The 15761-nt window shown below is 33.2% G+C and overlaps 1 protein-coding gene across 2 annotated transcripts in view; it reads right to left on the reverse strand.

The window, feature by feature from the left end:
* LOC136027581 (exosome complex component 10 homolog) overlaps positions 1-15761 on the reverse strand; it is a 291574-nt gene that overhangs the window by 238754 nt on the left and 37059 nt on the right. For both annotated transcript variants that reach the window (XM_065704964.1, XM_065704974.1), the window contains exon 3: positions 5921-6035. In XM_065704964.1, the coding sequence (XP_065561036.1) occupies positions 5921-6035 (115 nt within the window). The remainder of the gene's footprint in view (positions 1-5920; positions 6036-15761) is intronic.

Here is a 15761-nt window from a genome sequence, read left to right on the forward strand (position 1 = left end):
CCGCGTTTTTCTCACAGTTACTTCGTTATGCAAGGATTTGTAGTAATTATATTGATTTTAAAAATAGATGTAAAATTTTAAGCCAAAAATTGATATTAAGAGGTTTTTCTGCAAATAAATTAACTTGGCAATTTAAAAAAAATTAGTTTTCATTATAACGAACTTTTAAATACATACCAAAAGAATTATCTGGAAATACTTAAGGAAATTTTCGGCTAATTTCGGAGGTTCGCGAAAAGATGATGCAGCGCCATTTATTTTGAATTGTGTTTCTAATAGAGCGGATTTTTTTTTTAATAGCCTCATGGTAAAGATGAATTCTATAATTGTATAGTTCATTCAGGTTTTTTGCAAAGTGTTAATATTTGTGATTTGGTAAAATTTATCACATTTAATTTACCTATTGTTGCTAAAAAGAGTAATATATTAACAGGATAAGTTTGTTTTGGTGTTACTTGGTTGTTCTACATTTGCTGTTTTTTTGTTGTTTTTTTTTTCATAGGCATGTATTTTGGAGGTGATACCTGACACGGGGATGCCATGGATATTCTGTGGTAGGCACAACACTTGACTGGGTAGAGAATTTAAAGTGCCGAAACCCTATAGGCAAATGTATTCGCATGTGCCTCACCTTCTAAATTATGACTCTTTACCAAAACTAGACACACACATACAAACACACACACACACACATACACATACATATGTACTGAGGTCAAAAGAGGTCATGAGAAGGGATTGAAATAAAATGAGAACTTTATAGGAGGGGAAAGGAGCCAAGATTTGTATTGACTGGGGTAGAGGAGGGGTGGGCAAAGCTGTGATGGCCTAACGCGACTAGCAATTAGATGTTAGTAGTAGTTTAGAAGCACATACGAAAATACAAAACGCTATTACTTAGTTGATGATATGCTGCTACTCTTGGTAATCAGGTCATTACAAGTCGTACTCAGACATTACAGAATTGCCTATAATTCCGGTTGGAAATTCGAGGTATAGATGCATAAAACAAATATTACAAGATTTATTTCAAAAGAAACCTATCATATTTCATAGGGTGTGAATTAACTATTGTACTGGCATTTTTATTTCCATTAGGCTGAAAAACTATTAGATACGCTCTTGCAAATTCTCAGCATTTTTTGGCAGTATATGTGTGGTGGTATATTGTTTACGACATAATTCTGGCTCTTTGTTGATTTCAAATAGGAATTGGAATGATTATGTTCCTAATAAATTCTTCAATTATTCATCACTAAGATGACGTAAATGTGGTATAACCAAGAGGAACAACATGACGGGGACAATGTTCCCACTAGTGAACAAATCATTAATTTTTCTGAAAGAAACTTTATACATTTAGCCTTGTGCTGGTCTAAATAAATGTTCTGATTCAAGCAGTCACAAAAGCAATTTAAAAAAAAGAAAGCAGGTCGAAAGTGCATTGCAACATCAGACGCTAAAACATAAACTCGCAAGATACTTGCATGTTTTGAGTCTTTACAGAACATTATCATTATCAGCATTAGAACATGGTATGTCTTTTTTTCGATTTAAGAAATAGTTAAAAAGCGAAGCCTTTGGCACTAAAACGGTTTATGCCACATTATACCCTGTTTTTGGTCTAAATAAATTTTATAAATCAGAGAGGTGGTAACTGCAATTAAGGAAACCCGAAGTTACTTTCCACTTTTTCCATCTTCCTTCAAATTGAAGTCTTGTAACATAACACCTTTGAATTACAGCAGCCAAGTGGAACCAACAAAGAAAAGGAAAACATTTCCTCATTCAGCTTATAGCCCAGGGAGATTGAAAATTATTTCTTTTAAAACATGCCACATAAATATTCCCACGGGCCATTCTCATGTTGCAATGGCTTTTCCCTCATTGTTTCATTCTTGACAATCTTAATAACCTCTTCGTTTCAAAGTTTCAACAAAACTGTATTTAATACAATATCACAGTTTGAAAACAAAGGGGACTTTAAAAGCCTAAATAAGCTTCACTCCTAGCATATTAAATTTCTACAACAAAGCATTTAATTAAGGTGGGTAACAAACCAACAAGAAATACTCGAATGAAGATTAAAACAATTAGAATACTTACAAAAACCTTTCAAATGGGAACAGTACTGTCTGTTCTGAAGTAAAAGAATGAAGAAGACGGAGAGATTACAAATAAAAGACTAAGGGAACTCCTTCCAGTGTTAAGTCTTTTGGCTTTTTGCAACGATAATAATCTTTTAGGTTGCATGTATTTTGAATCTCCCGTATTTAATTGCTTACGGGTTTTCATGACCAGCATACTTTCAGTTCAATTGAGGCTTGCAGTCGAAAATAGATCCTCTAAGCATAGCAAAACAAACAATAAACTTCAAGAGCAAACTTAAGATAATCAAAGTCGTCCCTGGGTCTACCGACCAACTCAGTTTCACATTATTTTGCGATAAAATTCGGCAAAATGCACTATCTATAGGCGTTGCAACAAGACGAAAATTTAATAATTTGTTAGAAACGAACTAGCTATGCCGAAAACGAAGTGAAAAAAAGAGAGCTGAGTCCTTAACTACAGACAATACAGGAAATTATACTTATAGTATAGGCAGTACCGATAAGGCTACATATCGAGGTTATGTCCTAAAACTGGTCGCAGTCTTCTCTTTTTTAGCTGTTTACCCAATTTCCCTGAAGTATGCTGTCTTGGCCGAAAGGAATGCTAAAGCTTCCACACACCTAAAGAAAGAACAACACCATAGTCCAACTCTGTATATAACATATTGTGCGTAAATAGAAACTACATTTTATTGTAATGTATAGTCTAATATATTTCACTGTATAGTATTTTATATTAGATGGGACTAATATAAAAACTTTTTCCTGACTTTTTCTTTTATACTATTAAGGATATTGTCAAGGTTATGGTTTTTGTCATACCTGCACAAAGGAGGGGTGGTCTCTAAACTTGATCAGAAGGGTCTTCGATGAAAAATTGAAAAATGTCACGCAAGATTACCCTAATTTCCAATTTATCCCCCCCCCAGTAAATCTGGTCTGACTCTAACAAAAAAAACTGAAGTCTATGAGCCTCTTGAACATCCCTGATTCACTATTAATTAGCAAATTGTATATTTTGCTAAGAAGATATTCAGAAAATACGCGGAATCTCTGTCAGCACGGTAATGGTAACAATAATGCTAGACTCTGAATATGCTGCGGTTTTACACATTTTAGAAGGTCAAAAACTGTCAAAGGATCCTATTATGAGTTAGTTTTTAGGAAATTCGGAACAGAATTGGCTAAACAGCGTCAACAAGAGGTCCCTTGTGTAATCCTCTCATAACATTTTCCTGGTCTATCATCCCCATATTTACGACGTTGAATTGAACGTCGTATATATGGGGAAAATTGATCAGGAAAACTATAAATTCAGTAACCTTCCGCTTACAATTGAAAATGAAGAAGATTGTACCAACTTAACTAAGAATTATAAATTTAGCAACATTTCCTTTACAATTAGAAGAGGAAGATTGTGCCAACCCTATTAAGAATTCAACATAAATTTAAGCAAGATTAAAGGAACTCAAGACTTTAGTGAACATTTAGTGATCCGGAAGTTATTAAATTTTTTTCTGTATAAATATATTTGTTAATTACAATACTTTAGTATTTCTGCTGATGATGAAGACCGACTGTGTCTTCAAAATATTCAGAACTTTTGTATTTGTTTTTTCACTGTCTAATAAAGGACTTATCCCAATTGAAAATCTTAATCGTTTGGTCAAAGAAAGACAGTGTGGTATGTGAAAAAAAAAATCAACGTCGTATATATGGAGATGATAGACCAGGACAATGTTTTGTATCGAGCCTTTGTAATGAGTCCTTCCAATATTTTAATTAGTGCTGTACATGATTAGTTATTGGACAGGTTATAACTACCAGAAACACAACTAGTAACTCATTTGGCACATTTCCTTGGAAATTAGTTTGGCACACAAACTGGTTTTGAGCCTCTGTAATTAGTTCTTCTAATATTTTATTAGTGCTATATATAATTAGTTATAAGATACTTGTCAACTTTATTATTTATTTTCCTCCTTAACAAAGGGCTAGCTTAAGCTCTGGCAGTATTAAGCGAAAGCGAAACCACAGTCAAAACTGTTGGTAAAAACAAAAAAACACACACAGACACACAAAAAAGCAAAAAAGTGTGAATGGTCTGGGATCAATGTTGATTGTAATGTCACGGTTTGAAAAGCCTAGTTTGCTCGCAAGTTCAGTCAACTAATGTCATGACTTTTACTCTTTTGGAGCATTCATCATACATCATACATTACGCTTCCTTCCCTACGAAGAGCGGCTTAGAAAGCTTGAAATCCCAACCCTCGCCTATAGATTCCACCGTGGTGATCTTATTGAAATGTACAAGCTCTGCAATGGAGCCTATGATAACGTACCAGCCCAGAGAATCGTGCAGTTCAATAAAAATCATCTCCGAGGACATCAGTACAAAGTGAGTATGGAACGTTTTTACAAGGACATGGGCCGATGGACTTTCCGCAACCGAGTTGTTCAGCATTGGAACAACTTACCAGAAAGAGTAATCTGCTCCACAAACCTACGGACATTCAAGAAGGAAGTTGATGAATATTATTCAAGTGACATTTTCTCCTTATGCAAATTTAGAAGAAATGCAAATTAAGATTTTTGTTTTGTAGAGGCTTAACGGCCTGCCATCAAATTTGCGAATATATTTATTTATTTTATGTGATCATACATGAGCAAATTTTTTCTTAACTTGTGAAATATCCTTAACAATGCCAGTAAATATTGCTTCTGGAGACAGGTCATTTTCCAGGCTAAAAACGATGAAAACTATCTTATATCAACAATAAATCAGGATAGATTAAACAGTTTAATAATTATGTTGATTGAAAGTGAAGACGCAGGAAAAATAGATTTTCCAATAATTTTAGAAGAAGTTACAAAACCATAAGAGAAATATGTAAATTCATGTATTCATATCCGGTGATTTAAATTTCAAAAGGCATTTTTAGTAGTTTCATAATATCTAGAGGACAATAACGTAAACTCAAAATAAACAAACTGGACCATCGAATGAGACAAGATCAAGAGAACGACCTCAGAAATGTAAATGCACAAGTGAAAATGAACAACCTAGACCATCAAAAGTGACAAGAACAATCCGAGCAGCTTAGGCAAAGGGCATTAAAAAAATATTTGAAACAATGATAAATGAAAATAAAGAACAAAGACATATGTATGTAGAATAGTTGCGAAAACGACAATACAACGAGTAAAAAACAAAATTGAAGAACAAAGATATATGCGGTTAAAAGAAAAGTGGCAGGGAGAATTACACCGACTCAAAAACGAAAATGAAGAACAAATAAATACGTGGTTAGAAGATATACAGCCGTGAGAACAAAAAAATATGCAGCGAGAAGATGAGCGGCAGTGGAATTTCAAGAAGCAGGGGGAATCAGAACGTTTCACAAATGAAAGCGAAGAACAAAGGATTGTAGGGTCAGCAGACACCCAAAAGCAAGTGTCAGAACGTATCAAAAATAAAAGTAAAGAAGGAAGAAATATTACGTTTTAAGAACAACAGCATCGCAATCTTCGATGCAAACGAACTGAGCTGCAATATCCAGTAAAAACCTAGAAAGAAGCCGTAAACTATGCAAGCGTTAATTATAGGTCATTGGGATCCTTCAACGTTGTATGTATTCACCGCAGAAAAGGTAGCCAAAAAATGTAATTTATTGGGAGGTTGCTGCCCGACTGGTCGAATTACATTGCCACCTTCACAATTTCCAGGCCCCGCACCTAGTCGATCCGGGCCTTGAGGTTTAATAGTATTAGATTGCACATAATTAAATGAAAAAACAGGTTAAACTTACCACTTTCTCCATAATGTTATCTACACAATCACTTATAAACTCATTCGTAACATCATGATCATCACTAGCTGAAACCTGCGTCGGTAGATGCTGCAACTTCAAAACTTTGTTCATCCTGGAAAAAAAAAGGTAAAATCATAAATAAGACAAATGACTAAGGACTGGGGGTTCTGGAAGTTCTTGGATTGCAACAAAAGTTCAATTTCTGAATGTATGTAGTCAATATCAGATGAGAATTATCATTGATGCAATATTTGAATTAATTCTATAGAGCAAAAAAAAAAAAAAATCAAAACCTTACATTATTACGTTAGAATCATCTATAATTATTCTATCAGAGAAAGTTTATTTGCGAAAGTTCAATCAGTTCTTTTTCTTTCTTTCGGGAAACACAACATAATGACAGATTCAATTCAACAAGCAAATTTTACTGCGAGCTGTTCATTAAGTTAGGAGTCGTCTTATTTTTTAGCATTTTTATCTAGACAGGACTACACCGTTACTCACATTACAAAAATAGTGCATTTGTGTTATTAGTAAAATTATTTTAAAAATTTTTGACATACATTATATTTTTTGACCGTTCAACTATAAAGGGAATAGAAACTCAATAAGTATGTCCGGCTCTGAGGTTCCTTTTGCTAGCAGCCTTACTTACCTGGGCATGCTTATTGGAGCAAACCTGCAAGAAACTGTAAACCTGGCAATTAAAAATTATGCCAGTAAGATCCAGGCTGCGTATGCCTCCCTGGCTTCAAAGGTTTCGTATCTAGGTAGAGTTCACCGTTCTCAGTTATATAATAGCCTAGCAGTACCTCACTTACTTGCCCTTGCTCCTCTTAGGTCTTTCCTTAATTGTGGCAAGAGAAAGCAAGTTCATCTCCTTTACTTTAAATTTGCAAAGTATTTAATTGAACTTCCAACTTGGACAATTAACTCTTTTCTGCAAAGAAAGTATCAATTGGTAAAGCCAGCTGGGGTTATTAAGAAGAGTATTTGTCATTTCTCTACCGAATACCAGAAGTCTTTCCATCCTTGATCATTTCTGTTTGTCCCTTGTTTGTAGTTATCAAAAGTATGTTTTTATTTCTGTTGTCTCTTTTTTGTTTTTTCTTGATTTTTCTGTCTTTTTTGGGCTTTCTGCCCAGTTTTTGTGATGGGTTATAAATAAAATGGTGATGATGATGATTACAAGAGTTAAAAAATGATTCAACAATCACAGCCAAGTATTAAATACCTTCTGAATTACAGTAAGATAATAAACACATAAAGCTGAGTTCAAAATAAGGCAACATTTTTTTTTCAATTCTCCAAACCTTAATTTTAAAAGAGTAGGCCCTTGTGTCACGCAAGCAATAGTACACTTCCTTTAAATTTGAAAATTATGTCTTTTTTCAAATGCATTTACTTTTTAAGCCAGGGGCTGGTCATAACAAAGCACGTAAATACTCAGTTCACCCGGAAATAAAAATTGACTTATAAAATATAATTATAATTTTTATTATAATTATAATTTGTTTTTATTATTTTTATTAATTATTATAACATTATAATTTTATAAAAATAATTTTTATAAAAAAAATGAAAATTGACCCAGCAAAACCACAATATGACAAAAGATAAACAACATATCGTCGCCATACTCTAGTACTTGTATTGGTGATTATGAAGTTGGAAGAAGCCAAATGGGTTTTAGAGTATTTAGCCACAGAAGTGCTATTGGTTAATATGGCAGTTTATTATCTAAATCGACTGATTTTTTTTGCATGAGTGGTATTTTTTTCGTTCGAAAGTGTACGGCCTAATGAATATATTTGGATGTTAAAAACAAAGCAAAGTAAAAGAAAGAGAAAACACCGTAACTGCTGTGGCACAAGACATACTAATAGCCACAAGACGGGATTTTTTTATGTTTTTTTTTGGGGGGGGAGTTTTTTTTTTAAGTCTGGGAAAACGACAATGCTTGAACATGGAGAGAACCCTGACCAATAGCAGACATAGCTCCAAGAGTTGATGGGTATCAGAAAAATTTTACAGGGGGGGGGGGTTCCTCACTGCCATTATCTGTAAGTCTGTCCCTAAAAAAAATCGTCAAAATTATCAAATACTAGGGTTTGCAAATAGCAGTCAACATTCTGATGCAACAGTCAAACTTAAAGCGCCGAGGACGCTAAAAATAAAATCTAATTATTTAAATTGGTTAAGTGGAATCTTCCACAACCATATATGTCTGCTTCCACACATTACATCTGGGATAGATTCTGGACAGAATCAGCTTGGTTTTTATGGCACTTGGTATTAACCAAGTGACATATAGCAATCGCAAATTCTGTCGGTCTGTCTGTCGCTCCCGGTTTTGCTACTTTAGGCACTTCCAGGTAATCTAGGACGATGAAATTTGGCAGGCGTATCAGAGACCGGACCGGATCAAAATAGAAATAGTCGTTTTCCCGATTTGACCATCTGGGGGGGGGTGTTAATTCGAAAAAAATGAAGCATTTTTAACTTAGGAACGGTTGATCAGATCTTAATGAAATTTGATGTTTGGAAGGATATCGTGTCTCAGAGCTGTTATTTTAAATCCCGACCAGATCTGGTGACATTGGGGGGGGAGTTAGGAGGGGGGAACCTAAAATCTTGGAAAACACTTAAGAGTGAAGGGATCGGGATGAAACTTGGTGGGAAAAATAAGCACAAGTCCTAGATACATGATTGACATAACCGGAACGGATCCGCTCTCTTTGGGGTAGTTGGCGGGGGGAGGGGTTAATTCGGAAAAATTAGAAAAAATAAGGTATTTTTAACTTACGAACGGGTGATTGGATCTCAATTAAATTTGATATTTAGAAGGCTATCGTGTCTCAAAGCTCTTATTTTAAATCCCGACCGGATCTGGTGACATTGGGGGGAATATGGAGTGGGGGAACCTAAAATCATGGAAAAAGCTTAGACTGGAGAAATCGGGATGAAACTTGGTGGGAAAAATAAGCAGAAGTCTTGGATATGTGATTGACATAACTGGAACGGATCCGCTCTATTTGGGGGAATTTGGGGGAGGGTAATTCTGAAAAATTAGAAAAGATGACGTATATTTAGAAGGACCTCGTAACTCAAATCTCTTATTTTAAACCTCAACCGGATCCAGCACCATTGGGGGGGCAGTTTGGGGGGCGACCGGAAATCTTAGAAAATACTTGAAGCGGAGAGATCAGGATGAAACTGGATGGGAAGAATAAAAACCTGTCTAAGATACGTGACTGACATAACCGGACCGGATCTGCTCTCTTTGGTGGAGTTGGGGGGAGGGAGGGGTAATTTGAAAAAATGATGTATTTGTAACTTACGAAAGGGTGACCAGATCTTAATGAAATTTGATTTAAATTCTAAATTTTATTTAGAAGGATATTGTGCTTTAAAGCTCTAATTTTAACTTCCGACCAGATCCTGTGACATTGGGGGGAGTTGGAGGGGGGAAACCGGAATTCTTGGAAAACGTGAAAATGGGGTATTTTTATCTTATGAATAGGTGATCAGATCTTAATGAAATTTGATATTTAGAAGGAATTCATGTCTCAGAGCTCTTATTTCAAATCCCGACCAGGTCTTTTGACATTGGGGGGAATGAAGGGGAAAATCTGGGAAAACATTCGGAGTGGAGGAATCGGGATGAAGCTTGGTGGATAGAATAAGCAAATGTCCTTGATGCGTGATTGACGTAACCGTTCCGGATTTACTCTTTTTGGGGGAGTTGGGTGGAGGGTTCAGTGATTTGGCGAGTTTGGTGCTTCTAGACGTGCTAGGACGATGAAAATTGGTAGGCGTGTCAGGGAGCTGCACAAACTGACTTGATAAAGTCGTTTTCCCAGATTCGACCATCTGGGGGACTAAAGGGAGAGGAAAAATTAGAAAAAAATTAGGTATTTATAACTAACGAGTGGGTGATCGGATCTTAATGAATTTTATATTTAGAAGGACATCGTGACTCAGAGCTCTTATTTTAAATCCTGACCGGCATTAAGCCTCTGATTTTCCTTTTAGATCAATCTATTGGTTCTTAGAATTTTGTTAGAGCTCATACCATATGAGCTCTTGGCTCTTAGCTCTTCTTACCTCGTCACAAGTGCCATATGAGCTCTTAACTCTTGTTAGCCTAGGGTTGAATGCCGTTATACTCACCGGATTATTTCGTCTCTTTTTTGGATACTTCTCAAAATGTCAAAACTATTCATCTTTGCACTCTTGACATTCCTAAGCTTTTGATTCTATTAACTACTTCCAGCTTTTTCATTCACTATTTACGAAAGGGATTAATCTTTCTATGATTTTATTGCTGAGGTATTGGTTCCCTTCTTCTTTCCTTAAAGCTAATGCTTCGATTTTTGAAAAAAGTAATACCATTTCGGAAAGGGTATGGTGGTGTTCTATCACCTAGTTTATTGAAAATCTGCATGTCTCATGTAATCAATAACACGCCTCCAACATATTTTTCTGTGTTGTCTAATGTTCGTACCTAGCATATGCTAATGACCTCCTTGTTTTTAACAGGAGTAAAGATAGCCTTTCTAATTGTATGAATTACATTTCTGAAGCTTTTGTCCGGATTGGGCTTGATTTAAATGTCGCTAAGTATAAGTACCTCACTTTCAGTTCTTCGTCTCCTTCACTTGCAGCACCTCTGACACACAAATCACTTTCAATCCCCTCTGTGGCGTCTTTTAGGTGGTCCTTTTAAAAGCCGTCCTGGCCGAGTGGGTTGGTGCGCTGGATTCGGGATCCCTTGTCTGAGAGGACGCGGGTTCGAATCCCAGTGTACCCAATTCTTCAGTTTGCGACGGGGGTCAGTGGCGTGACTCTGTAAGCTTAGCCAGAGTCGACCCAGCTCTAAATGGTACCTGGAGAAATCTGGGGAAGGTAAACAGGAAGGGTGTGCGAAAGCACAGGATGGCTGGCCCCCAACCCCCTATTGCACTTCCTGGCTGAAGGGCCAAGAAACGGAGATCAGCGCCGCCGGTACGGATTGTAAAGTCTAATGCCGTATCCTTTACCTTTTTTTTGGGGGGGGGGGGGCATCAATATTACTAACAATTTACAATCTTTTCGCTCTCAGCTGATTTCCGACTCAAGGATGAAAATTCAGGTCGATTAATTGAGAATTGTTGTAAACAGAGAAATCCTAAGGCTTTATACAAATTATTTTCTGCTTTTTGTGACCATTCGGTTCTATATCTTTCCGAGTTTTATCCTCTGCTAAACAACAATATTTCTTCTTTGCGCATTCAGTATTTCCAGCATTGTAAATTTCTTGTTTTTCTCCCTCCATGATACAGTAATGAAAAGATTCTGTCAAAATTTGGGATGAATGAAGTGTTTAGAAAAGTTGCCGTGGTAAGTAGTAATCTTTCGAATAGTAGAAAAAATAAGCTTCTTCCTTTCCACTGTCTTCGAAATATATACATTTTTCATAGTTAGTGATTCTCTTTTTCTATGTGCTTTACTCTACTATTTACATTTTTGTTATTAATGGGTTACAAATAAATAAATAAATATATATATATATATATATATATATATATATATATATATATATATATATATATATATATATATATATATAAATAAATATATATATATATATATATATATATATATATATATATATATATATATATATATATATATATATATATATATATATATATATATATATATATATATATATATATATATATAAATTGTCTGTGTGTGTGTGGACACAAATGACGACCAGGACACCGGGACACAGGGAATATAAATGACGACCAGGACACTCAAAGAGAAATTACAAATTGGGACACCGGGACACAAATGACGACCGGGACACAGGGAATATAAATGACGACCGGGACACAGGGACACATCATTAGAATAATGAGGTATAGATCTGAATACGGATTGTTTTTCCCATGGACAATTATATGTTGCATGTTCAAGAGTCAGTAAACCTGACAATCTATTTATATGCAACATATATATATATATATATATATATATATATATATATATATATATATATATATATATATATATATATATATATATATATATATATATATATATATATATATATATATATTCACAGGTGGGACACAGGGACACAACTACATTGGCGCGTAACTAATATGGCGCGTAACGACTTACGCGCGCGGGGGGGCTTGGGGGTTGGCGCGAAGCGCCACCCCAACAGCTAGTATATATATATATATATATATATATATATATATATATATATATATATATATATATATATATATATATATATATATATATATATATATATATATATATATATATATATATATATATATATATATATATATATATATATATATATATATATATATATATATATATATATATATATATATATATATATATATATATTCACAGGTGGGACACAGGGACACAACTACATTGGCGCGTAACTAATATGGCGCGTAACGACTTACGCGCGCGGGGGGGCTTGGGGGTTGGCGCGAAGCGCCACCCCAACAGCTAGTATATATATATATATATATATATATATATATATATATATATATATATATATATATATATATATATATATATATATATATATATATATATATATATATATATATATATATATATATATATATATATATATATATATATATATATATATATATATATATATATATATATATATATATATATACGTCTTGAAAAAATAAGTAAATCACGGATGTTAATGCAAAAAAAACACAGGACACAGGGACACAACTACATTGGCGCGTAACTAATATGGCGCGTAACGACTTACGCGCGCAGGGGGGCTTGGGGGTTGGCGCGAAGCGCCACCCCAACAGCTAGTATATATATATATATATATATATATATATATATATATATATATATATATATATATATATATATATATATATATATATATATATATATATATATATATATATACGTCTTGAAAAAATAAGTAAATCACGGATGTTAATGCAAAAAAAAGTTCCATACAGGTATGCAGTTTTTGCACTTCGCAGACACCAAGTTTAAAAATAAAGAAAGTGTGTGAAAAATCAGAAGAAAATGAGCGAAAATAATATATCAACATGTAGCTCTAGAAAGTGTAGCTAATCTAATGACGCATACCGCCGAAGAGCATTTAATTAAATTTAGGTTTATCAAGGGAATATGTCCGTATTACCACAAAAGACAACTGGGAGGCAAAAACCTTCATTTCGTAATAACAAGGAGTAGAAATTTAAAATCCTATCTTCTTTAGGCTGTCGAAATGATATTTCAGGATTGTGCTGTCGAAACGAAATTGAAAAGAAAACATACACTTCTTTAAACTGTCAAAAATTTGTTTTCGAGTCTTGCTATGGCACTAAGGCGAATAAATTGATGTCATTACTTTTTTTGGCCGTCTGTTTTTTTGTTTTTTTTTGGGGGGGGGTTGCTTATTTTGCTAGGCAGAGTGGTTTTTCGACATTGTTGTTTTTTAGGGATTTGTACAATAGAAAGTAAATGTATGAGAAATGCAAAAATTATTAACTTAAATTTTGGATTTTCGTGAGCAAATGGTGGCCACTTTACTGCCTATTTTCATCTAATTAAAGCTCTGCATTATCTGACACATCACCTCTTCTGTTCATCCTAAAACATCAAATAAAGGCCAAACACTTTAGAGCTTTAATAAAGGTTCATATAAGTATATACTTAAAACTAAGTATATGAGTCGAAATATTCCTTCAACGGTCGGAGTAATCATTTACGAAGAATAGATTTTCGAAGAATTGTTTATAAAAGAAGTCAAACACTTGTGTTTATTTTTTATCTAGCTGGTATAGATGGGTCTCTGTATTCTCAGTTTGAATCAGTGGAATGGCATTGATTTTTTTTTTCAAACATTTACGAATAAAATTACAACTGTTATTATGCCCTTTTAAGAAACCAATTGCAGGCACCTAGCCCCCCTCCCCCGTCCAATTTTTGCCCAAAGACATCTGATCAAAATATTTTTGAGAATTGGCTTTTATGCTGATTCTAAATATATATATATATATATATATATATATATATATATATATATATATATATATATATATATATATATATATATATATATATATATATATATATATATATATACATATATATATATATATATATATATATATATATATATATATATATATATATATATATATATACACACATAAATATATATATATATATATATATATATATATATATATATATATATATATATATATATATATATATATATATATATATATATATATATATAGATATATATATATATATATATATATATATATATATATATATATATATATATATATATACACCTAGTTGGTGGGGGCGCTTCGCGCCCCCTCCCAAGCTCCCGCGCGCGCGTAAGTATATATATATATATATATATATATATATATATATATATATATATATATATATATATATATATATATATATATATATATATATATATATATATATATATGTTTTTAACTACGTAAAACTTGCGAATATACAATATTCTCCGCTGTTCCATTGTAGTTGTGTCCCTGTGTCCTGTGAATAAAGATATATATATATATATATATATATATATATATATATATATATATATATATATATATATATATATATATATATATATATATATATATATATATATATATATATATATATATATATATATATATATATATATATATATATATATATATATATATATATATATATATATATATATATATATATATATATATATATATATATATATATATATATATATATATATATATATATATATATATATATAACGAAAAGAGAAATCATAAATGCAGCAGCACAAACACATGAAAAAAAAAGAAAGAAAGGAGATAGAAGGAGAAAGGGGAAACTGTTTTCCTAAATTAGTGATTAATATGGACCAGCACTTGAATGAGGCCTTAACCCTACTCATCCATACCACCACGTAGGTCAAACAACATAGCCATGCACAATCAACCATAAAGAATAATCCATGGACAGGCAGTCATGTCGTCAATAAGTATAAGTCGTCATTTACCAAACAATAAAAACAGTAAATACAAATAATTCAGAGGCAACAACCCAACACTAGGGCTCATCAGGAGAATACACTTGCCTATAGGGTTTCGGCACTTTAAATTCTCTACCCAGTCAAGTGTTGTGCCTACCACAGAACATGTGAGCAGGTAATATTTAGATGTCCATATGTCAGATACAGATTCTTCAAATCTAGTCTTGAGACTTAAACTGATTCTCTGTCGGCTTTGTTCCTGGTCACTGTAAAAGTAAGTCACACAAGAAACTATAAATGTTGAATTCAAATCAGAAATCTGTTGGAATCATTAGAGTAAGTGGCAGCTATGCATCTTCTTCCCTGAAATTCCCATTAAAATTTCAGCTTTCAGTTTTTTTTTTTTACTTTTCATTGTCTTTCCACAAAAAGGCATGCATTTTAGCAAAGTTATGGTGGATCAATTTTTTGTAAAAAAAAAAATGGTTGGCATATCAATTTTCAATTAAAATGTGCATTAGCATGCTTGGGAGATTAAATGTTGAACAAACTAAAATTATCCATTGCACCACATGGAGCTACCCTGCACCACCAGGTGACCTGAGGGAGAATGAACTTCTCTGTCAGTGTTTGTTTTTTGTTGCTATTTTTTATTTTACCCTAACCAAGGCCTTCATTGCTTAAAATCCAAGTTGCTTTTTGTGGAAACACTAATTTTAAATCTTCTCACTCTTAAATGGCTAATTTTGACACTATATA

The sequence above is a fragment of the Artemia franciscana genome, chromosome 1 (genome assembly GCF_032884065.1).
Source record: "Artemia franciscana chromosome 1, ASM3288406v1, whole genome shotgun sequence".
Taxonomy (NCBI): Eukaryota; Metazoa; Arthropoda; class Branchiopoda; order Anostraca; family Artemiidae; genus Artemia; species Artemia franciscana.